The sequence below is a fragment of the Aotus nancymaae genome, unplaced genomic scaffold (assembly GCF_030222135.1).
Source record: "Aotus nancymaae isolate 86718 unplaced genomic scaffold, 86718_ANA_hifiasm-v0.15.2.pri h1tg000094l, whole genome shotgun sequence".
NCBI classification, from domain to species: Eukaryota; Metazoa; Chordata; class Mammalia; order Primates; family Aotidae; genus Aotus; species Aotus nancymaae.
In genome coordinates, this window is record NW_026988509.1 from 906,561 (window position 1) to 931,293 (window position 24,733).

Consider the following 24,733-nt stretch of genomic DNA (forward strand, 5'->3'; position numbering starts at 1 on the left):
TTTAAATGTCAAAGTCTCCCAGTTTTTCATAATGAAAAGTTGTTGACCTTGTGGGACATCTTCAGTATTCTATTTTCATGACCTCGGCAGACTGTCACCCACCAGCATATGCTCTGAGGCAGTTTGGAGCTTACATTTCCATGTGTAACGGGCGATTCATTCTCTCAGCAAACTTGCAGTCCTTGATGTGTCAGACATCAGTGATGCAGAGATGAATTAAGGCACAGGGCCCCTGCCTGCCAGGCTCACCCAGATTACGTCCAGGAGAGTGAGCAGGTGTATCTGTACATAACTCTCAGAGAATGTACACAAGGCATGGGCCTGAACTGGTAGCAGGGAGAAAACAGGATGGAACAGGGTCTGGTTGGGTAGAAGAGAAAGCAGGATTCCTAGAGAGGCGTGCAGGGGTGTGGCTGGGGACAGTGTACTTAAGAAGAGGACATGATGAAAGCTTGGAGGTACCAGTTTGGTTGTGTGGCCAAGTGAGGGGGAACAGGCCAACAGGGTGAGATTGGAGATTGTTGTTGCCTTGTTCTAAGAGCTGTGAGAACCAGTTGTTGAATGTTAGGCAGAGAAAAATGGCATTTGGGGCAGCAATCTTGAGAGGTGGGTGCTGCAGCCATCCAGGTGAAATTCAAAGGGAATAAGCCTGAGCTCGCTAGCAATTGGTGTGAAGAGGGGTTAAATCTGAGCCACATACAGAAAGAAGTATTAATAGACTTGGTGACGTTGAATATGACCACCAATCTTAAACTGGCACTCAGCATCTCCTGACTGTAATCCTCCATCCCCAGACTCAATTTCATGTCTTCTCATTCTCTTCAAACCACCAACATTCTTAGATCATGTCCTTGTTTCACTGAAAAAACAACAGCACTAAGAAGAGAACCTCCTCCACTCCTCCACCAAATCCACCATCCAATCCCTGCTTCCCCAAACACACATTACTCAACTCAGGGATCTTCAGTGATTAACTTCATGTAAAAACTTAAATAATGCTATTTTTTAATCTTGACTTTAGAGATGGTTGACTTCCTACAATGGAAGGAGTTAGCTTCTCTTAACTGTCTTTCCTGCAACGTGTAATCACCCCCACCCTCGACACCCACATTTCCTCTATTAGTCTCCCTAAAGAGTTTAATATAATATTGGCTGAAACCTGCATTCACAGTTTAGTATAACTATGTTTACCATTTGCTGTTGAGCCCTTTATTAGTTTATGACTATATTTCCTTTAGGTATAATTGTTGATTTTTCCTGGAGTTAATAATTGAATTTTTTTTCATTTGATTGGTTTTCTATGCTCCTGTCACTACTTCACTTCCCTAAGTGTAAAGCTCTTCCCAACAAAGTCATGTGCATCAGGCAGTATGCTCCACTTTCTCTTAGAGATGATCCTCTGGGAACCCTGTCTTCCTGCCATAGCTTGGACATTTCCTGGATTCTGAATAATATTTTCCTCTTCCTTGGTTTTCTCTTGATAAAGCCTGTCCTTTAGTAGCCTTCTGAGCTTGAATATCTAAAATGTCTTTATTTCTACTGTAATATTATCAAATATATATTTGGTCTTTGCCTCTGCGTTCTGACATGCAACTCCTAAAATCCTTGGAATCTGCAAAATGTCTTTTTATATGCTAGTAAGATGACTGATGGCTGGCAGCACCTATGTAGTTTTAGGATAGGGACTGGTCATCTGAAAGACCAGAACATGATCTAGAGGGGTTGGAACTTTGAGCCCACCCCCTAAACTCCCATAGGCTGGGGGAGAGGGACTGAAAGTACGTTGATCATCAGTGGCCAATGATTTAATCCATCATGCCTGTGTAATGAAGCCTCCTAAAAACCCAAAAGGACAGAGTTCAGAGAGCTTGTGGATAGCCAGATGTGTGGGGGCTTCCAGAAAGGTGGACGAGAACATGTCCACATGGCGGGAGAATGGCACACCCCAGCACCTTGCAGACAGAAGCTCCTGCTCTCGGGACCCTTCTAGACCTCACCGTGTGTATCTTTTCATCTGGCTGTTTATTTGTAGCCTTTATCCTCTGTAATAAACGTGTGTTTCCCTGAGTTCTGTGAACTGCTCTAGCAAATTAAAGCCAAGGAAGGGGTCATGGGAACCCAGAAGGACAGGTAAAACAACCTGGGGCTTGTGATTGACACTGGACGTGGGGCTCAGTCTTGTGGGACGAAGTCCTCAACTTGTGTGATCTGCTGCTATCTCCAGATACACGGTGCAGGACTGAAGCAGATACCTGGCTGGTGTCTGCTGCAGAACTGATTGCTTGCTTGCTGATGGGAAGAAATCCTTTACATCTGGTGTCAAAAGCATGTTGTGAGAGTAAAGAAATGGGTTTTCTTTTTTTTTTTTTTTTGACTTATCCTTATGTTTGATTCATCATTTGAATGGGAATAGAATTTTAGATTGCAAATCATTCCCTTGTGTTTTTGCTTTTTTGTTGCCAGAAATTCTTGAGATCACCTCTATTCCTGATGGTCTCAAATTTCTCAACAACATTACTTGATATGTTGCCTCCCCACCCCCTCACCAACCCCTGCCCAATTTATTGTGCTTGGTATTTTGTAGTCCTTTTTCCTAGTTTTTATTGCTATTGAACAAATTATCCAAATATAGTAGCTTAAATTTGCGGAGGATTCAGCTGGGCAGCTTTCTCTTGGGATCTCTCATGCAACTGCAGTCAGGTATTGCCTGAGGTTACAGTCATCTGAAGGCTTGACTGGATCAGCTGTCCACGATGGATCACTTGCATGGCTGGAGGTAATGTTGCACTGTTTTCCTCAAATGTCTGGCTCATGCTGATGACAGGGCTCTAAGGAGCTTGTTGGAAACTGTGTCAATGGGTACACAGCCTGACAGCTAATAGGTTTCTGTTTTGCTACTGGGTCATAGTTGCCAGTGTTTGCAGGATGTTTCTTGTGGACCAGCTGCTCCAGAGGAATCCTTCCACTTCTATCTCATGCTATCTGGCTGAGTGGGAGAAGTGAGCCTGGACCCACATGTGTAGACTTTCACTTAATTCCTCTGCTTTCAGTGGCCCTCAGCTATGCCTCATGCCTGAGGTCACATCTACTCTGATTCAACTGCAGGCTTCCTCCACCCAAGAGAGGGGAATCTATGGTCACACTGTTCTTACAAAAATTTTCCACCAGTTATTCCAATTTCGACACCTTCCTGGTGTTCGCTGGCAGGACTGGTCTCTTTCTTCTTGACTTCACCCACAAATATTAAGTTTCAACTTTGTCTGGCTAAGTCAGTTATAACTTCTTCATCCATTCCCTGCCTCTGTAATTTTGTTGACTTCTCTTGCTTACTGGTGTCTCCTCTCCCATTCTTTGTGGGTTTTTATGTCTTTTATTACTTAAGTGAGTAGGGTTTGGGCAGGAAGTGGAAGTTAATGCCTATGCTCAATCTGCCATGTTTAACTGGAAATTTCTTTTAAAACTGCCATTAGAGTTTTCTCCCCATGTCTCCTGAGATAGCTCGTCAGTCACCAATACATTGCTTTGTTACATCCAATAATACTTCAGTCTTCATTTTGCAATCCCTTCAAAGCCTCAGCAAAGATCACCATATCTTCACTTATATTATGTCTACATATTCTTCTGGTTTTCCTTCTCTCTGTGGCCACTCCTCTATACTGGAAAAGGTTGGTGCCCCAGGGCTCCTGCTGGAATTCTCTTTTTAGTATGTGCATTTCCTAGTTGATCTTGTCCAATCTCATGATTTCAAACACTACCTGAAAGCAGATGACTCCCAAATACCTGTCTCTAGCATTATCTTCTCTCCTGAATGCCAGCCTACTCAGCATTTCACTTGAATATCTAATAAGCATCGCTAGTATAACTTGTCCCTACTTAAACTGAACTTTCCAATCAAACTTTCCCTATTTTAGGCCAGATGTGGTGGCTCATGCCTATAATCCCAACACTTTGGAAGGCTAAAGTGGGAGGACTGCTTGCGGCCAGGAGTTCGAGACCTTCCTGGACAATGTAGTAAGACCCATGTCTCTAACAAACTTAAAAATTAGCCAGGTGGCCAGGCGCGGTGGCTCATGCCTGTAATCCCAGCACTTTGGGAGGCCGAAGCGGGTGGATCACGAGGTCAAGAGATCGAGACCATCCTGGTTAGCATGGTGAAACCCTGTCTCTACTAAAAATACAAAAAATTAGCTGGGCATGGTGGCGCGTGCCTGTAATCCCAGCTACTCAGGAGGCTGAGGAAGGAGAATTGCCTGAACCCAGGAGGCGGAGGTTGCGGTGAGCGGAGATCGCGCCATTGCACTCCAGCCTGGGTAACAAGAGCGAAACTCCGTCTCAAAAAAAAAAAAAAATTAGCCAGGTGTGGTGGCACAGGCCTGTAGTCCCAGCTGTTCGGGAGGCTGAGCCCAGAGGATCACTTAAGCCCTGGAGTTTGAGGCTGCAGTGAGCTAATGATTGTGCCACTGCATCCCCACCTGGGTGACAGACTGAGATCCTGTCTCTAAATAAGTAAAAGACACCTTCTCTATTTTAGTAAATGACCAGCACCATATACCCAATTGTTCAGACCAAAATCCTCAGAGCCTTAGAATCTGGCTTAATAAACAAGCTGGATGTGGCAGTATGTAAGCAGATAGAAGCATTGTTTTTTCTCATGACTGCCCCTAGAAGCTTACCTGTGTCAATTCTCAGACGTATTTTACAGTTTTTTCTTTTCTTTTAAATATGAAAAAGGTGGGTTATTTTACTCATAAAAAAGTCCAGTCCACTAAAATATCAAAACTAAAACTCTTTTCCCATTGAAACCTCTTCCCTCACCTAGCTTTGCCAGATTCAGAGTCTGAGATTCCATGCAGGCTGAAGCCCCTTATTCCTCCTCTTCATGTTTCTACATGGAGGGATTTACCTGGAGAAAAACTTTCAGTCTCTTTCTGCTTCCAGAGAAGTGGAGTGACTATTTGGTTGTATTTCAGAGAACAGATAGGGTGGAGTGCGCTCAGGTCCCTCTGAGTGTTCTTTCTGGGGTCTGTGGTTTGACTGGGGCGCGGGGCAGAGGTGTCTTCTAGTCGGCACTCAATTGCATAGAGCTTGATGAGGCAGCTCTATGGCCCAGAGGCTGGGGGATACGTTTTTCTGATTCAGGGGTGATTTCGTAGCCTGACCTCTTGCTTTTTTAAATCTTGCAGATTTAAGCTTTGTCCTTCAAACTAGCTTTTTATTTGTGGCAAGGCTGACATTTTGATATCCACCCATCTTATCGCTGTGTCTTTTTCATTTGTTTCTGAACTGGGATAGGAAGAGTTGAGTATCCTCGATTGTGTAAACCCGCTATTCCACTGCGGGAAGGTGCCTGCGGGTGGTTTTCCTTTTGTCCACTCTCCCTTCCAACTTTCGGGCAGGAATTGAGAGGTGGCTGCAGAGACGCTCATTAGGCTGGGGCAGTAGTGACCGGATGTTAGGGATTCTGTGGGGCAGATGCAGACGCGCTGGGGTCTTCCGGGTCCTTGACCTGACTTCGGGCCCACGGTTGCAGCCTGCAGACGTCGGCCACGTTTCCAGCAGCCACGTTTCCACCCCCCCCCCGACAGCCCTGATGCGCCCGGCTGTCCCTTCCAAGCGCGGTCACCTCCTTCTGCTGCTCAGGTTTTCACCTTCAGTTTCTCCTGGGGTCCCCCCGAACTCCAGCGGCCCCGTGAGCTCTCCCGCGCTTGGCCCCGGCCGACGACGCAGCCCTTCCCCGCCCGGGGCTCCAGGGCTTCTGGCCCCTCGGCCTCACCACGACGCACACACGCCCCGGGCGAAGACCGCGCCGGTCTCGGCTTCCCAGGGACGCCCGGCGGCGCCCTCCGCTCCTCCCCGCCCTCCGCCTGGTCTCGCCCGGGCGCCTCCTGCCCGCGCCCACTTCACCTCAGGGCGGCCTCCCACCCCCACCCCGGGCCCTGGCGTCCCGGCAAATCCTGCAGCGCAAGAGCGACTCCCTGCCACCTGACCTCCGCACCGTCCCTCGCTCGAGCCTCGCTCCCCACATCGTCCTTCCCTCTGACCTCCGGCGGGACCCTCCTGACCGGACCCTCAGAGATACCCTCACCTCAGAGCGCGGCGCACCGGGCTAAGCTCCCGGGACACACTGCTCCTGAAGGCGCGCGAGAGGCCCCGCCCCCTGCCGCCAGTCCCACCCACCTTCCCCGCCCCACGCCCCACCCACCGGCCCGCCCCTCGCCCCCCCACTAGCCCCACCCACGCCCCCCCACCGGCCCCGCCCCTCCGCCCCCGCCAACAAGGCCCTACCCACCTCCCCCCGCCCCGTCGGCTCCACCCGCCAGCCCCGCCCCTCAGTCCCCGCCAACAGGGCCCCACCCACCTCCCCCCGCCCCGTCGGCTCCACCCACCACCCCGCCCCCACCGCCCCACCCACTAGCCCTGCCCCTCATGCCCCGCCCCACTCCGCGTGGGGCGCCGCGCGCTCAGCCACTGTGGTCGCCTGGCACACCCCGGGCGCACGCTCGCGGGGCTCTGATTGGTTGCGCGGGCATCGGCCCACCTGGGCCTGAGCGTCGGCCGAGGCCGGCGCCTGCGTAGTGCGCGTGAGGGAGGCGGGGCCGGGCGGCCTGTCCGGGAGCGGGCGGCGTGCGGCGTGCGGCGTAGAGCTCGGCCGCGGCGACGGCGGGCGGCACGTGAGTCCCCGCGCCCCGGGCCCCTGGCGAATGCGGGGTGGTCCTGGGTGCTGAGGAGAGCGCGCCGCGGGCAGTGGGCCGGCGGCCGGGGGGGCGGGGCCGGGGTCGCTGATGGCCGGTGGCCCTCAGGTGTCTGCGGCGCCGAGGGGGCCCCTACAAGACCGAGCCCGCCACTGACCTCGGGCGCTGGCGGCTCAGCTGCGAGATGGGCCGGCAGACGTGGACCTACCTGCAGGACGAGCGCGCCGGCCGCGGGCAGACCGGCCTGGAGGCCCACGCCCTGGGGCTGGACACCGTAAGTGGCGTCCGCGAGCGCTGGGACCCCGCGGGGCGCTGAGCGGGGAGCCGCGAGGAGCTGGTTTCTCTCGGAAGGGTGGGTGCTGCGAGCGCCCGGGAGAGCTGCGAGCGCGGCCCCTTCGTCTCCATGCCACGCACAGGACACTCCTGATGTTGTTTTTTAGCATCTTATTTTGAGATAATTTCTGACTTACAAAGACACTTGTAACTTTTTTTTTTTTTTTTTTTGAAGACGGGGTTTCACCATGTTGGTCAGGCCGGTCTTGAACTCCCGACCTCAGGTGATCCGCCCGCTTTGGCCTCCAAAGTGCTTGGATTACAGGCGTGAGCCACCGCGCCCGGCCGTAATTTTGTTTTTATGCACAAAAAGTTTTTGGACCCAGTGTCTTAGTTGCGTGCGTTGTAAGAGATTTGGCTGGTCTCCGCCAAGCCCTGGCCGCCGTGGGAGAGGCTGTGCCATCCTTTGGGCCCTTTCTGAGAGGCTCGAGTCCAGGACCCAGGGGGCATCCGTGCCCCGCCCCACCCTTTGGTGCCTGGTTTATATAGACATCTTGGAGAAGTTGTGAAGAATCCGTGACTGGAAAGTAAAGCAATGAAAATGTGGAACTGTCCTTTTACTTTGCCGAGATGTGATACGCGCATCAGAGTTTCATACTTTTGATGGAAACAGCTGAAACTTTTACAGTAATTTAGATTCACTATTTTGACTTGGGCTGTGTGTGAGGAGGGCTCCTCTGGCCGGGCAGCAGGACCCTCAGCTCGCTCTCTCTCTCTCTCTTTTTTTTTTTTTTTGGTCTCTTTACAGAAGAATTACTTTAAGGACTTGCCCAAAGCCCACACCGCCTGCGAGGGGGCTCTGAACGGGATGACGTTTTACATGGGGCTGCAGGCTGAGGATGGGCACTGGACGGGTGATTACGGTGGCCCACTTTTCCTCCTGCCAGGTAGGAGTGTGCTGCCCCAGCCTGAGGGTGCGGCCACCCTGGGTCATCCTTGGGATCCTGGCCCAGCCTGGTCTAGGGTTTTGATGAAGAGGTGAAAATCCGGGAGCTTACATAGGAAAGGACTAGCAAACTCTGCCCCGTGTCAAAGTCCACGTGCTGTCGGTGCTAGGGGATCAGCTAGCCTTGGCCATGTAGGATGACAGGCCCTCTGATAAGGGAAGCAAGTGGTTCTCTAGGGGTCTGTTGCCTTGAGGGAGGAGGAAGGTGGGCTTTGAAGTCTCAGCACAGAGTGGGATGGGCATTCCAGGTGGAAGGCCCAGCCTATGCCAAGGGGCTGTAGGTGGGCCGAGTGGTGGGTGGGAAGCTGATAACTGCTGTGAACTTATCTTGAGCTATTGCAGGGGAGCTCATGCAGGGGAGCTTCAGGTTCAGACCAGTGAGTAGGAGGGGGATAGCAGTTGGACTGCCTGGGTACTGAACTGCTTTGGCTACACGAGACTATTTTGCATCCTGGGAGTGTTTCTTCACAGAAATCCTCAGCCTTGTAAAATGGGAAATTCCCTACGCGATAGGACCTTCTCCCTAGGACTTGTGCTCACATTGTTTCACTGACGTGAGTTCCTACATAAGTAGGGTTTCTTTCCGTGATAGCTCATTGATACGTCGTTTTCTTTTACCACGCTGTCGATTTAAAGTTCTTATATACCTTCGTCGCCTTTCTTTTTAAAACATCTCTTAGCTGTGTCTATCCATTTACTCATCCAAATTGCCTTTATCCTGATTCTGTCCCAGAATAAAACCTGTTGGGACTTTGAATGAAGTTGCATCGGGCTTACGTGTTAGTTTGGGAAGAGTTGGCCTTTAATGTTAAAAATGGTTCCATGGTGTTTACTGCAGTCCAAGCCCTCCTCAAGGCCTGCTCTTCTTTTAGTCCTTAGAATAAGCCTAATGGGATCCATTAGGAAACCGAGGCATATTTATTCCAGGCCACCAGACTAGCAAGATGAGCACTGGGATTCCATCTCTGCTTTGACTCCCAGCCCTGCTGCCACCTGGACTGTACAGCACTGAGTTTTTCTGTCCTGGGATTTGAGGGCCTGTCGTTAGGGGAAGTTGAGGTGCTCTTTCTTCCCTTGGCTCATGGTAAGACGATGACATAGAGTTGGTCAGGAGATGAGTCAGCCTCACTTTGCCTCTGTAGCCTCATCTGTGACTGGATTGGAATCAGGTTTGGTTATGTGCAGTGTCAGGCACGCTGTGGTGTTTGGTCAGTGGGGTTACTGTGTTGTTTTGTTCTTGCTGCTTTGGCTCTGGGCTGAGCTTGCTGGGACCCTTCCTGTGGGCTGGCTGTGAGTTGGGTCTTTTCTTCCTTCTTTCTGGACTTTGGAAAATGCTCCTGGAGTCCACGATCCTGTGTAGACAGCTCCCGTCGAGTGTGCCTGTGTGGCACTGGGCAGCACTGTGGTGAGCACTGAAAGGGCTCTGACCTAGCCCCACCATTTACTGGCTGTGCCTCAGTTTCCTTGCCTATAAGATAAGGAAGATGCTGGCTCTGCAGACCGGCTCTGCTCCTGTCTGCACATTTCCCTGTCCTAACAGCATCATAACTGATAGGAAGAGACGGGCGTGTTTTGGGATAGCTCATTTTATGTGAACCCGTGCAGTGTTTCTCAGCCCATCTCTCCTTCCAGGGCATGTCTGTATGCTTTGTCCACTAGGGCTTCTGATGCTCTAAGCCAGAGTCAGGCATTCATTCCATGGCACATGTGGCTGGGGTCTGCCCTGAGACCTGCCCCATGCCAGGCTCTGGGGGCGCATGGCTGATGGAACCAAGCATGGGGAGTGGAGGTGGAGGGTGGCCTGTGAGCACCGTGCCTGAGAGGACCAGGCTGGGGACGGAGGTTCTTAGTAGATAATATTTATTGTCGCTCCCTCCCCACTGACATTTGCAAAGCGGCATATGCTTATAAAAAAATCTATGAAACAGAAAAATATGAATAAGCAAGTAGGTATTACCCCATCCAAGGGTGAGCAATTTTGTATTTTTTTCCCAGCAGATGTTAAAGCAAGACCAACACTCTCCCCTCATGGAGGGTCCACTGATCTAAAGTGCTGGTTCCTTTTGGACCTTCGGGGCACTTGGGGGAGGCCTTCCTGAGGTGCTGTGCAGTGTTTGGTGTTTCTCTGACCCAGAGGGTCATGCGAGCCAGGCGTGGCTGAGTGGGCTCTGCAGGCCCTAGGCAGGGAGCATCGCCTGTGCTGTGGCTGACGTCTTCTCTGGCCCTGTGCCCAAAGTGCCTGTTGGCCTGGGAGGAATTGCCTTTCCAGGGGTGTTTTTATGGGAAGTAGGTAGCTCCCTGTTGGAGTGGGGTACTCAGGAGGAAAGGGGCCTGGTCTTAGCAGCGATGCCCACCTCCCCAAAGCGAGGAACATCTCTCCTGCCACACAGGCCTCCTGATCACTTGCCACGTGGCACGCATCCCTCTGCCAGCCGGATACAGAGAAGAGATTGCGCGGTATCTGCGGTCAGTGCAGCTACCCGACGGCGGCTGGGGCCTGTGAGTGTGCCTGCCCCGGTGTCACTGCACACGTACGTGTGCGTTCTCATGTGGGAGATGCTTGGGTTTCCAGGCAGCTGCCAGGGGGGTAGGAGGATGGCAGCTATGGGCCTGGGGTGGGTTGGGGAGAGCCTAGCAGGACGGGAGTGGGCTGAGGCTGTGCAGGTGGGGCCTTGGCGTCATAGTTATTCCTATATATGGTCATAAAGAATCCCATAGCTATTCACATTAATCATAAATATACGTATAGACAATCGTGTAATCTTTAATCTCACTAATAAGTCTCAGGTCAAGAAGTATGGAACCGAAGTGGTGTTGGGAAAGAGGTGACCCTAAGGTAGATACTCTAAGCCCTCTGTCACGCCCGCATAAGGGCTGCTGGAGGACGCCTCGGCCGTGCGGCAGTGCCAGCGCTGGGAAAGTGCCTGCTGTTTAGCCAGCTAGGGACGGAGACGTCCAAGATGACTGAGACGTCGCCTTCCTCGGGGGAGTGAGGAGAAAACTCCACTTCTCCAAGCTCTTGTGGTAGGCCTGGCGGCTGTCAGGGAGGCCCGCAGACGTCCGGGGGACTTAATTGTCTCTGTGTGACGCTGTGCCTCAGCGGTCACGTTCCACGTCTACTTTCACGTTCTGCGTCAGCACCTGGTTCTTCTCTTTCTTCTCAGATAAGAATTAGTAATAGTAAAATAAATTTTAATGTCCTTGATATTCTTGACAAGTGTGAAAAAAGTGCTGACGCATTAGGTTTTCTCCTCGCCTCGGCTTCTTGAAAATCCTGAGCCCCTGTCTCCAAGACATGTGACTTACCTGACCCTGTCACTGACCACCGTTGCCTCAGCCTTTCTACCCTGCTTCCTGCTTAGTACTCAGTAAAAGTCAGAGTGTCCAGGCCCTCGGGTGCACCGCCGGTCTCCAAGATTTGGTAGCGGTGGACCCCTGGCCCAAACTCTCTTTTCTCTATCTCTGTGTCTTGTGTCTTTATTTCCACAGTTTCTTGTCTTCACACCTGGAGAGAAGGACTACTTCATGACCTGAGACTTACTAGTAAAATTAGAGATGATATGATTGTATATATGTATATATTTATGATTGCATGTAAATAGTTATGTGATTTTGATTATATATAGGAATAACTATGTAACTTTATCTCTAATTCTTTTCTAATTCAGTATTTATATGAAAACTGACTGAGGCCTCAGACTCTTGCCTCAGCTCTTGCAGGGCTTCCCCACACGGACTCTGGGCTGGCAGCAGGTGGAGGCAGCTGGACAGCTTTCCTGCAGCGTGGCACACACTGGGAGCAGAGCCGTAGCCCAGAGTGGACCGCCCTCGGGAAGGTGTCGAGCAGGCGGGCTAGGTGGATGGAGCGGGGCTCGGGTGGCGTGGGAGGTGCATGAACTGGAGAGCGGCCGCTCAGGTGTCTCCTGTGTTGGCGTGTTATGTCAGGGTAAGGGATGTTGGCATTCTTAGTTTGCTGAGGAAACTCCAGAAAGTTTTGCTTTATTTCTTAGAAGTAAGGACAGATACCAGTTTCCCACCTGTGCTCTGCTCCCGTAGGCACATTGAGGATAAGTCCACTGTGTTTGGGACTGCACTCAACTATGTCTGTCTCAGAATTCTGGGTGTTGGGCCTGAAGATCCTGACGTGGTACGCGCCCGGAACCTTCTTCACAAGAAAGGTATGCCCCGTGCAGCACGTGCTGGGTCAAGGGATCATGTCAGCTCTATAACGAGCTCTCACAAACGAGATATAGAAAGGTGCACCTCCAGATGAAACAGTGGGCAAAACACATCAACAGGGAATTTGTCAAAGCAGAAATAGGCAGAAACTGTTTAACCGATGCATAATTTCTTAAAAAGCAAATTGAGAGCCAGGTACAGTGGCTCATGCCTGTAATTCCAGCACTTTGGGAGACTAAGGTGAGCCTAGGAGTTTGAGGCCAGCCTGGGCAACATAGTGAGACCCTGTCTTTACAAAAACAATAAAATATTAGCCAGGTGTGATGGTATGCACCTGTGGTCCCAGCTACTTGTAGGCTAATAAGGCAGGAGGATCACTTGAGCCCAGGAGTTCTGGGTTGCAGTGAGCTGATTGTACCACTGCACTCCAGCCTGGGTGGCAGAGTGAGACCGTGTCTCTTAAAAAAAAAAAAAAAGCAAAGCAAATTAAGACAACCAGGTAATCATTTGTTTCCTGAATTGACCAAGACTTAAACGAAACACATTAATATGTTGCTTGAGGAAGAACACAGGAAGCCACCTTCTGGGGGCAGCCTGGCTGCAGGCGGGGGCAGCCGTGCAGCTTGCACCTGTCAAGCCTGGCCTGGCTACCTCTCCTCTTGCCTGTCGGCCCTGACGGTGATTTCAGCCGAGGGAATCCATGGCTCCTGCTGCTCCAAGAAAGTCTAGCTCATGTTGTGGCTCTGCAGAGCCTGGCCTGGTTTTTGCCCCCGGCCTTTCCCAGACCTTCCGTAGCCCATCATGCCTGCCTGCTCTCTGCTGCATGCACAGGGGTGACCTGTGAGCTCCTCAAAGGTCCTTACAACACCAGGGCTCACCATGCACTGGAGCCTCTTACCTTCCACTCCCGCCCCTGTGGCTCACACTTGCAGTGTTACTTCTTCGAGGGCCCCTTCCTGACCTGCCGTGCCAGGTGGAGTGTCCTGTAATGCATTCCCATGAGACCCTGCCTCCTTCCTTCATGAGCTTGTCACTGTTGTCATCAGTTCACTGTCAGCCTTTGGTGTCTTCGATGCTGTGTTCCCAAGGCTGCTGACTGGTTCCCCGCCACAGTCCTGGCGCCTGCCTGGTGGAGGAATGTGTTCAGGCTGCACTTCAGTAGCTTCGTGGGTGTTGCTGGCTTTTGCATACCCTTTGGGGTTTGGAGCAGGGACTCCTCAGCAGTATGTTTAGACAGCGTGGCTGTGCCGGAACTGAGTGCTGCTGGAAGTGGCTCTGGCACGTGGGGCCAGTGTGCCGGAGCTGCTCTGGAGTCTGGGGCTTGTCATTGTTCCCGTGCAGGACCAGTCTGCCAAGTGGACATGACAGACTGGGGCAGCTCAGGCTTGGCTCAGAGTGCGAGGCCGAGTGCGCGCTCTCACTGCCGCTCATCGCCTTCTCCAGGCACGTGTGCACCTGGGCCCCTCGCTCGCCTGAGCACTGAGGTGTCCCTGGACCTTCCAGGTGGCTGTCTTCATGTGCTCCTTCCTGGGGCCAGGGGTTGGAAACACCTCTCCTGGGGCTGGAAACACTCCCAGGAAAGCCACTGGTTTCACCTAGGGGCCGTGCGTCCAGGGCATTTCTGAGCACTCTGGAACCTGCTTCTCACGTGGGCTTGCAAGATCGCATGAGGCTGCCCTTGGCTCATGGAGAGGGGCACGCTTGACTCCTGGAGGGCGAAGCTTCCCAGCTACAGACAGCGTGGGCTCTGCTGACAAGAAGCAGATGACACGGGCCTATTCTCTTTCCTCTCAGGTGGTGCTGTGGCCATCTCCTCCTGGGGGAAGTTCTGGCTGGCTGTCCTGAATGTTTACAGCTGGGAAGGCCTCAATACCCTGTTCCCAGAGATGTGGTATGCCTGCTGTTGGCTTGGTCGTCGGGTGGCTGCTGCTTCCCTGAAGAGTAGAGTGACAGGGACAGTGGTCAGGTGCAGGCTGTTAGACAGAGAGGGGTGGTGGTTCTGTGGGTGGGTGCAGTTAGGCTCCTGGCGGGGTCCTTGATCGAGCTGAGTCCTACAGGGATACAGAAAGGGGGTTCCCAGCTTGGCAGGAAGGCGGCTGTGCTGTGGATGGGGGTACCCTGAGTCAGGCTACAGGCAGGGCGGGGTGGCTTGCATCTTGTGGGAAACTGAGCATCTGTAGAAGTAGAAGGAGCTGTCCCTCCTGCAGCCTGCGCAGGGGCGTCCTGTGCTGCTGTTGCTGACCTTGTCTCCTTTGCTGCGGAATGTGAAACGTGTCCCAGCGTCACACCTCACCTGCGGACCCAGTGTGCTTGCCTTTAAAAGATCAGTGTTTGTTTTTCTAAACAGAACCGAATGCTTTTAAATACCCAGCAAAGCCAACATTAATTTCTTATTATCTAGTGTCTTTTTTTTTTTTTTTTTTTTTTTGTGACAGAGTCTCGCTCTGTCACTCAGGCTGGAGTGCAGTGGCATGATCTCAGGTCACTGCAACTTCTGGCTCCTGGGTTCAAGTGATTCTCCTGCCTCAGCCTCCCAAGTAGCTCGGACTACAGCCATGCGCCATCGTGCCCAGCTAATTTTTGTATTTTTATTGGAGACAGGGTTTCACCATGTTGGCCAGGATGGTCTTGATCTCTTGATCTCGTGATCTGCCCACCTCAGCCTCTCAAAGTGATAGGATTGCCTAGCCTGAAAGTAAACTTTAAATTTTGGAATAGTTTCCAATTTCTGGAAAAGTTGCAAAGAGAGCCAAGAGTATTCGCTGGGGCCCTCACCCCATATTCCCCTTGTTGATGTTTTACGTTACCAAGGTATGTTTGTTGCAGCTAAGAAACCCACAGACAATCCTAAGCATTTAGGAGCTCCCTCACCTGGCTGTAGGGTACAAAATGCTAACTGAACCAGGAGGTGCAGCTCCCTGGGGAGTGCACTGATGGCTCGACTGTCCCCCTCAGCAGCACGGTTGAGAAATGCCGCAGGTGCACTGATGCGGTGGGGAACAGCCACCCACCTGTGTCCGTGCTTGGAAGGGCCCAAGGTGTGGATCCTGGTGGAGTGGCAGGCTTCCGTCTTGCGGGTCTCCCACTGACTCCTGCTGTTGCCCCAGGCTGTTTCCTGACTGGGCACCGGCACACCCCTCCACACTGTGGTGCCACTGCCGGCAGGTCTACCTGCCCATGAGCTACTGCTACGCTGTTCGGCTGAGTGCCACGGAGGACCCGCTCATCCAGAGCCTCCGCCAGGTAGGACCTCATCAGGGAACAAAGCGAAGGCTTCTGGGGCTGGGACCCATAGGGCCTGGGGCTCCTGGAATCTCACCACACCTGTCCGCTCACCTGGGGGCCCTGTGGAACTGAGAGCCCTGTGAGCACAGTGGGCCTCCACCTTCCTCCAAGCTCTGCCCAGAGGGGACTCGTGCTATGGGACAGGCAGCAGCCGTTGCCCGGGGTTCTTAGGGGGACATCCAGGACTCAAGAGATGCAGGAGGCAGATGTACACTGTGTCCTCAGGAAGCAGGCCCTGAGGCGGGGTTTGAGGTGCAGGATGTCTATCAGGCCTGCCCTGGGGAAGGAGGAGGGGCAGAGGGAGGAAATGAGCTTCTGGGTAGGCCTGGGGCTCATGGAGTTGGGGAACTCCACAGAGTGGTCCGCACATAGCCACAATGGCCAGGCCTTCATGTACCCTCAGGGTCAGTTGCTGGAGGGCCCCCCGACACACACCCAGGAAGGGGCTGGTCCAGGGCCCTGAGGGTGGGTGGTGGGAGACTGCCCCTCCTGGTTTGAGCCAGGCTAGCCAGCTGCCCCCACCAGGAGCTCTATGTGGAGGACTTCGCCAGCATCAACTGGCAGGCGCAGAGGAACAACGTGGCCCCAGACGAGCTGTATACACCGCACAGCTGGCTGCTCCATGTGGTATATGGTGAGTGCCTCCTGAGGGGCTGGCAGGGCAGCCCGTGGTCGGGCTGTCCCACTCATTCATGAACTCATCCCCTGCCAGTGGCACCACTGGGCCATCTTTGTGCCAGGCCCCAGGAGGCGGGCCCTTCCACCCCGAGAACCGGCAGGGCTGACTTCCAGTCTCAGGAGCCCATCCCGAGCAAGGGTGTGTGTAGGAGGTGTGGGGCGCCCCTCCTGGGCAGGGAAGGAGGAGCTCAACAACCAAGTCTGGCGGTGGGGAAGGGGAACCCTGGGGAAGGGCAAGTCCAGGTGCGCGGGGCTCCAGGCGGAGACCAGGGTCCTGGTGCCTGGCGTCCACTGACCCCTGTCCCCTGCAGCGTTCCTCAACCTGTACGAGAGCCACCACAGTGTCCGCCTGCGGGAGCAGGCCGTGCAGCGGCTGTATGAGCACATCGCGGCTGACGACCGATTCACCAAGAGCATCAGCATCGGCCCGGTCAGTGCCTCCGCCGGCCTCTGGCTGCAGCCGCTGGGGGTTGGGGTCCAGAGTAAAGTCCATGAGCTGGGAGTAGGGTCTCCTGGAGCCTAGTGCACCGCCATTTGGGAGGTGGCCCTCAGATCCCACAGGCGTTTGAGGACTTCTGTCCTGGTTCCCTGCACGCCCAGCTCAGCGAAGCCGCCCCCCTACACTCGACCCTCCCTCCTGTTCTCCAGTTGCTCTTGCCCTGGGGGGTGCCTGGTCCTCTCCTGGAGGCCCTTCCTGAGATCTTTCTGGCCAGCTGGGAGGGGCGTTTTTTTCTCACTTGGTTCCTTCCGAATTCCCCTCCCCAAATAGTTGATTATTTGTCCTTCTCCCAGGGGGTTTAGAGAAGCCCAGGGTGGGTGGGAGTAGCAGGGTCCTCGGGTTCCACTCCTGATTCCTCCTGCCTAACCAGGGACTCGGACCTCTCTCTTCTGTGGGGCCCGCGGGGGGCCAGGTATGGGCTAGTTCAGTGGCCTTGGAGGGTGCAGTCCCGGGCTGTGCTGGCGCAGGGCCGCCTCCTGACAGAGTCAGCAGCCCCTGGGCTGTGCCGTAGCTGCTGCGGTGTAGTGGGTTGGCCTTGGCATTCTCTGGATGTACCCCGGTGGCACTGGGCCACTGAGTCCCACCCTGATGCCGCATCTCGGGTTTTCTGGGCCTGATGCCACCTCAGTGAATCACAAATCCCGACTGACCTTGCAGCAGGTCCTCTGTTTTCCGGTCAGCAGTGACGTGGTTCTGTGTGGGTTTCGGTTCAATCCCATATAGAGCACATCTGTACTAAGCACGTTAGAAACATGCTTGCAATTGGATCTTGACTTGTAAGATCCAAAAATAAGAAGTAGGGGCCTCTGGAACAGTCTGCTCTGAGGAAGGAGGGGAGCAGACATTTCCTGCTACTGCAGTCCCATGTCCACACCTCTTCCTGGGCCCCTCGGGCCCTGCCTCTGTCCCCTGTGTTGTTTCTAAGGCGCCTGACAGCCCATGCCCCTCTGGTTGTGGGCTGACCCGTGTGGCTTCTCCTGGAACCCTTCACTTCTCACTGATGGAGTGCGGTCCCTCCTCATCCTAAGCCAGGCCATGGCCTTAGCTGACACTGCCTGTGTCTGAGTCAGGTCCTGGGTACACAGTTGTTGTCCATCCTCGCTCGGTCCCGCCCGTTAGAGCAGAAGGCCCCTTTCCTGGCCCTGAGTGAGCTGCATGGGACCCTGTCCCTGGGGGCTGCTGTGGGTCTGGATCAGAGCCCTGACAGGGCCGTGTCTCCGGCAGATCTCGAAAACCATCAACATGCTTGTGCGCTGGTATGTGGACGGGCCCACCTCCCCTGCCTTCCAGGAGCACGTCTCCAGAATCCCGGACTATCTCTGGTGAGTGTGGCTGGGATGTGCTGGTGAGGCCTCTCAGTGCAGCCACACGAAGGCTGGATCTGAGCCTCGGCCGTATCCCAGTGAGGGGGCCACCACGGTGCCATCTGGGAACACCGCCAGGGAACACCGCCAGGGAACACTGCCAGGGAACACCGCCAGGGAACACCACCAGGGAACACCGCTAGGGAACACCGCCAGGGAACACCACCAGGGAACACCGCTAAGGAACACCACCAGGGAACACCACCAGGGAGCACCCACCACCAGGGAACACCACCAGGGAGCACCCACCACCAGGGAACACTGCTAAGGAACACCACCAGGGAACACCAACAAGGAACACCGCCAGGGAACACCACCAGGGAACACCGCCAGGAAACAGCACCAGGCAACACCGCCAGAGAACACCACCAGGGAACACCAACAAGGAACACCACCAGGGACCAGTAGTGTCACCGAGGGTTGTCTTTGACTTGGAAGATTTGCCACCCAGTCGAAGAGTGGGGTGGTCCTAGAAGGTAGAGTGAGGAGGGGTGTGGTGGGCAGCAGGGCAGGTGCAGGTTGGCGTCAGGAAGGCCTGTGGACAAGGGGAGCTTGTCAGCCATGGAGTATGCCCTGAAGGTGGGCCCCTGTCGTGGATGGCACAGCACGGTCCCACGGTGGGAAGCCCTGGTTGGTCCCACAGCACCGAACACGGGCAGCAGGGCTGAGGCGGCCTGGGGTCGGGGGTCGGGGGTTGGGGAGCCTCCTGCCGCCCTTTGGCTTGGGTGCGCCCTTCCTGGGTGAGTGTGTCCTGTCTTCTCTAGCGTGTGGGCCTCACGCCCAGGAGTCTAGCAGCCCAGCAGCCCAGCTGGGGCGGCATCCAGGCCAGTGCCAGGCCTTGGGGGAGGGGACAGATGCCCTCCCTGGGACCTCCCTGAGTGCAGGGTCTGGGTAGCCGGCTGGGCTTCCAGCTTTCTCCTTGCGCCTGACTTGGGCATTTTTGTCCTCACAGGATGGGCCTTGACGGCATGAAAATGCAGGTAAGGGCTGCAGGACTGCGGCTGCCAGATTCCTTTGCAGTCATTTCTACCCTTCATTACTTTTCCTTCTGGGTTCATTAAGATGCAGAAATAACTCCTCCTGGACCAAGTCCCGGCAGCGTGTGACCGGACGCTGAGTCAGTCGAGGCCTCTGGCTGTGTCCCCGTGGGTGCCGTCGGTCCCTGTGTGGGTGCCCACAGTTCTCGAGTGTCTGTCTGCAGCTGTCCTGTTTGCTCTTTGCCCTGATGGTCCGAGTGGGCCCACCCGTGTAACGACAGACCCGGAGCTGCAGACGCTCTCCTCTTGTTACCGTGGCAGGAGGCGGCTCTGGTTAGTGGGGGCCTCTCCTCCATGCACTCTTTTTGCTGCTGTTGTTGAGATGGAGTCTCGCTCTATTGCCCAGGCTGGAGTGCAGTGGCTCAATCTCGGCTCACTGCAACCTCCACCTCCCAGGTTCAGGTGATTCTCCTGCCTTAGCTTCCCTAGTAGCTGGGATTACAGGCATGCAGCACCACGCCCGGCTAATTTTTGTATTTTAGTAGAGACAAGGGTTTCACCATGTTGGCCAGGCTGGTCTCGAACTCCTGACCTCAGGTGATACGCCTGCCTTAGTCTCCCAAAGTGCTGGCATTACAGGCGTGAGCCATTGCGCCCAGCGACACTCTTAAGAGGCTCCTTCTTAAGGTTGTGGGTGCACAGGACAGGAGCCTGGAGGGCCGTGGTGGCATGTGGCTGGGCCTGGGAGCTGCCTGGGAACTTGCCCTAAGTGGGCTGGAACCCAGTCATGAGGGGCACCAAGCACGAGGGAGGGAGGCAGGCAGCCATCGCCACGTCCAGGGAGAGGAGGAGCAGGCGGGTGTGCTGGACACTTGGCCACGTGGCGTTAGTCGGTTTCTTTCTGGATCCTTCCCTGAGCTTTTAGAAGATACACTTGTTTCCAGGCACGGATGCCTGACCGTGTCCTTGCCCTCCAGGGGTTGTGCGTCTGCCACCACTGTGGGGGAGGCCCGAGGTGTCTCAGATTTCCCAGAAGTCTGTGGGCTAGAGTAGCCGAGAGCTGCGTTAGGAAGGGCCAGCGCTGTGTTCTGCTATACGGTCTGTGACGTCGGAAGCATCCGCCTGGGTGTGGCCTGCTCCGGGTGGAGGTTGTGGTGGTCTCCAGGTCATTGCTCTACAGAGCGGGTTGGTCATCGAGGTGGGAGGAGAACAGCCCGCTGCACAGGAACCGTGGGCTCCCTGCCTGCACTGTCTATGCCGTGTACTGCGGGTCCTTCTCTACGCCGTCCCGCTCAGCGTCTAGATTTTGTAGATGGTGCTGTCCTGGGTGTGGCCCTGGGGGCAGCAGGGCAGTGTTGAGGGCGGGGTCCTGGCTGACCCTGGTCCTGTCCTGGCTCTGGGGGCCCTGTAGACCCCAGTTCTGTCCAGCTGGGCTGAGCCTGTGCCCCTTTGTGCATTATCACAGTGGGTGTGTCAGAAGCCCAGACAGTGTTGCCCTGTGTGTTGTGGTCTGGTGAGGGTTATGCCCTGCGGGTCTGTCTTCTGTCCCCCACCTGGTTCAGTGTGGAAATGTGGAGTCTCCAGAGGTGTCCGGGGTGTCATGTTTGTGATGGACACACAGGGGCCCAGCACTGCCCGCCCCAGGGCTACTCTTGATGCCAGGTTTCCCCAGCCATGGGCTTTCACCCAGCTGGCCTTGAGCTCCCCCGAGGCTCCCTGGACACGGTCCATGTTTTGTGAAATGGTTTTCTAAACACATGCAAAGTGGATGAGTTACATGAGTAACGGCCCCAGAGCAGGCCCTGGCCTCCCTGCCCCTCCCTGACCAGCCCCCCGCTGCGCCCTCTCTTCAGTGCACCTCGGGCTAATGAGGGCCTCTGTGTTTTTACAGAGTTGCTCTGTGGTTGTCACACCCAGCAAACTTCACGACGGTTCCCGGGTGTAGTCCTCACGTTGCCGTTGGTGCGTGTGAGTCAGGGTTCAGGCCAGGCCCACACGGGCCTTCGCGTGTTGGTATCTGAGCTCCTGTTCGTCCACAGCAGTCTCCCGTGGCCTCTTTTCTCCTCCCTGAAGGGCTTCACGTTCCGGATCTGACCGGTTGCTCCCTCTGTTCTCTGAGTTTTTGTGAACTGGCCATGCACTGAGGCTTTATCCCGTTGTGTTTCTTTGGCGAGAATGCTTTTCTGGTGGTCGCTGGCTCGTTCCTCCAGTGCATGACGTCTGGATGCCTCTGCCCCCTGCCGCCCCCTGCCACCATCCCCATGTCTGTTGCGGTCAGTGTCCAGCTCTGTCTCACTGGGGTTTGGTCACCGGCCCTTTGAATTGAGACCAGCGTATGTATCTGGGAGTCCAGGTCCGGGGTGACATTTGAGGTAGGGCCTTCCCAGCCTTGTGCAGAGTTTCCATCACCTCAGGTATACTTAGAAATGGGGTCATTTCCAGGCATCACCATGACTGAGGTGCACTGCTCTGACTGGGCGAGGGCAGCTGGATGTTCTGTGTGTGGGTGCTTGAGCCTCTGGGGGATTGTCCAGTCCTACAGGTGTCCTGAGAGGGACAGTGTCCTGCCTGGTGGCCCATGAAGAAAGGTGGGGTTCCCTGACCCATGTCTGCCTGCAGGGCTCAGCCTTCTCTGAGGCCCTTGTCAGCCATGAGGGGTGCACAGGGCTCAGAGCCTGAGGTTGAGTGTTGGCTGGATGGGAGCCCTCGCATCCAGCCCTCGGGCCTGTCGGCTCCTGGAGGCTGTAGGTGGGAGTGGGGGAGGCTGCTGCTGCTGTAACGCCCGTCTTTTGTGTGTAGGGTACCAACGGCTCACAGATCTGGGACACTGCCTTCGCCATCCAAGCTCTGCTAGAGGTTCGTGGCTCATTCTCTTTTCTCAGCCTCAGCTGACCTTCCTTCCTGTGCACGTGAGCCCTCGCGTCCACCTGAGGGCAGCACTGCTGGCCACACACTTGTGGCTCCTTGAAGTTTCCAGTGACCTGGGCTCTGGCCTCTGGTTGAGATGGTGGTGCTGTGGACGGGGCGGCCTTGCCCAGCAGCCCTGGGTGTTGGGCTGGGTCAGAGGCTTTGGGAGGGCAGGAGCTGGAGGTCGTGTGCGCAGGGGAGCCTGGTGAAGGCTGTTTCTCAGCATGGGCAGGAGGGGGACTCCAGCCTCTTGGAACTGGAACTGCTCATTATGGGCATTCTCCAGCCAATACTGCAGAGAAACAACAGTGGATTTTTATGCTGGTGGGAATGAGGTTGGTGGGATTCTGAAGGTGTTTCTGGAGTGCCCTGAGGGCTGGGCCATTCAAAGGACCTGCCCACGCCGGGGTGCTGGAGATCCTCTGGGCATAGACGCTCGCTGGGCGGGTGGGGTGCTGGCACCCATAGATGGTCTCTTCTGCTCCCTTCCGTCTTGTCATATCTCATGGACCTTTGATTTTTTGTCTTTAAAGGTAAGTGCAGCAAGAAACCCTGGCACTCTCTGGAGATATCTGCCAGTTTCATTCTGGTTCCCAGTCGGGGCAGGATGTGGCCAGGACCATCGGGGACCCACTCAGCCATGGTGGCCGTGCAAGGACGGCTCAGCCTCTCTGTCCTGCTGTCTCTTCCAGGCGGGTGGACACCACAGGCCCGAGTTTTCGTCCTGCCTGCAGAAGGCACATGAGTTCCTGCGGCTCTCGCAGGTGAGGCCTGTGCCTGGGGCCCTGAGGGGGCTGAAGAGGGGGATCAGGGCTGGGATCTCCTACAGGCAGAAGTGCCCGCCTCACCTCCACCCTGCCCCGTTCCCTGCGCTGGTTTCTCAGGTTGCCCCTCCCCACCCCTGTTCCATCCACCCGTCCTTGGGCTGACCTCACCCGGAGCAGCTCCGTGAGGCCTGCGGGGTGCTGGGGTGCTGGGGGTGCTGGCAGTTCTGCGTCCTGCTCCCGTTGGAGCCATGGTGTGCAGGAGCCAGGCACAGATAGGGGCCATTTACCCTGAGCTGCGCAGCCTAGACTCCACCTCTGGGTCTCTGAAGCACCTTCTGCCCACGGAGGTGATGCCAGCCTGTGGACGTTCCCTCCTGAGACTGTTTGCAGCGAAAACCCCTGTCCATCCTGCTGGACAGCTGCCCACAGATGGTGCCCCAGCCCCCAGTTTGACCTCAGTGTCTCACACACGCCTACACCCCAGTCTGCAGCCACAGTCATCCCATACATGCGCCCTAACCTCCCATGTCTCCCACTGTCCCTGCCACGGCCTCAGCCAGTGTCCTTCTGCCTGGAACAGCTGCCCCTCTCCCCCCCAGCCCGTCTCACCATGTCCCTTCAGATGTCATCAGGACGTTGCTTCTGCAGGCCCTCTGGGTGTTCCTGGCCTCCGTGTGGCCAAGGCTGGCACCCGTCTGGGGCTCAGGCAGGGGAGGGGCGTTGTCCTGCTGTGGCTGACCCTACAGCGGACTGCTCCTGCCTCCTGCCTCCTACCCAGGACTTGCTCTGGTTGATGGAGACTTGGGGAGGTTGACTGAACCCTACTACAGTCCAGGCCTCTTCCCTTCTCATTGAGGCAGGAGAGACGGCCCAGGAGCTGAGGTCCACGAAGCTGGGGTTGTTCAGGAGGCAGCGGGAGCCCCTGGCAGAGCACACCACAGAGGCCTGGGCCACCTCCTTGCCTCTCGGCCAGTGGGGAGATCACAGGGGAGGCACGTGCCTCCCGTCTGGGCTAGTTTCAGCCCTTGCTGGCCAGTCACGTTTCCCAGCAGCAGTGGGTGCTGAGCTCTCAGTTTGGGCCCTTGGTGCCTCACAGCACCAGTGGGGGCTGTGGCCGGCACGTCCTGCCTCTCCAGTCCTGCCCCGTCTGTCTCAGTGATGTCCCCGGTGCTGACATGTTCTCTGCTTCCACATTCGCCCTCCATGCTGCCCAGGTCCCAGATAACCCTCCCGACTACCAGAAGTACTACCGCCAGATGAGCAAGGTATGCGGGAGCCGGCCCCGTCCCTGCCCCGTCCCTGCCCCGTCCCTGCCCCATCCCCCGGGGAGGCTGCCCTCAGCAGGTTGGTCCTTCCCTTTGAAGGCGGGACTCTTCCCTTGGCGTCTTTGGATGTGCCTGGCATAGGGGCCCATGCCTCATGTTGCTGAGCTGCCTGGCACATGGGGGCACCATTTGCTTGCACATGTGGCCGTGCCTTAGAGCGGTTCAGGTGGTCATGGCACATATGGGCTTCAGGACGCCCTGTAGCCAGGGCGTCCGGGGAAGGCAGAGGGAAGAGACCTCAGCCGGGGTGGGCTGTGACCACAGGTGCGTTCTGTTCTGTGAAATTAGGCATGAGCACAGCAGCTGCTGCGTGTTTACAGTGGGGGTGGGGGGCACCTGTGCCCCGTCCTGTCCCGTTGTGAGATCTGAAGGTGTTGAGGGTGTGAGCTGCCGCTCTGAGGGTCTCTGTGCTGGAAGCTGGAGTTCCATCTAGATGTGCCCAGCTTGGGTCCCTGGCCGCACCCACACCTTTGGTGGATAGGCCCCCGTCCTGACTGGGTGCTCTGTGGTGGGGAGTGATGTGTGTGGCTGTGGGGTGGCTCCGAGGACTGGGGTGTGGACACCCTCAGCCTAGGGTCACGGGTCGTGTTCTGCAGGGCGGCTTCTCCTTCAGCACGCTGGACTGTGGCTGGATTGTTGCTGACTGCACGGCTGAGGCCTTGAAGGCCATGCTGCTCCTGCAGGAGAAGTGTCCCTATGTAACCGAGCACATCCCCCAAGAGCGGCTCTGCGATGCGGTGGCCGTGGTAAGGCTGTGGTCCTAGCAGCCCTGTCCACAGCT

The 24,733-nt window shown here is 55.6% G+C and overlaps 1 protein-coding gene across 1 annotated transcript in view; it reads left to right on the forward strand.

Annotated features, from left to right (window-relative positions):
• Positions 1-6,861: 6,861 nt before the first annotated feature.
• LOC110568129 (lanosterol synthase) overlaps positions 6,862-24,733 on the forward strand; it is a 36,733-nt gene continuing 18,861 nt past the window's right edge. The window contains 14 exon segments of the mRNA XM_064369892.1: positions 6,862-6,966; positions 7,774-7,912; positions 10,362-10,470; positions 12,028-12,149; positions 13,945-14,041; positions 15,258-15,393; positions 15,961-16,069; positions 16,425-16,543; positions 17,837-17,934; positions 18,929-18,956; positions 21,753-21,809; positions 22,553-22,624; positions 23,842-23,892; positions 24,549-24,698. Coding sequence (XP_064225962.1) covers positions 6,877-6,966; positions 7,774-7,912; positions 10,362-10,470; positions 12,028-12,149; positions 13,945-14,041; positions 15,258-15,393; positions 15,961-16,069; positions 16,425-16,543; positions 17,837-17,934; positions 18,929-18,956; positions 21,753-21,809; positions 22,553-22,624; positions 23,842-23,892; positions 24,549-24,698 — 1,377 coding nt within the window. The 5' untranslated portion in view covers positions 6,862-6,876.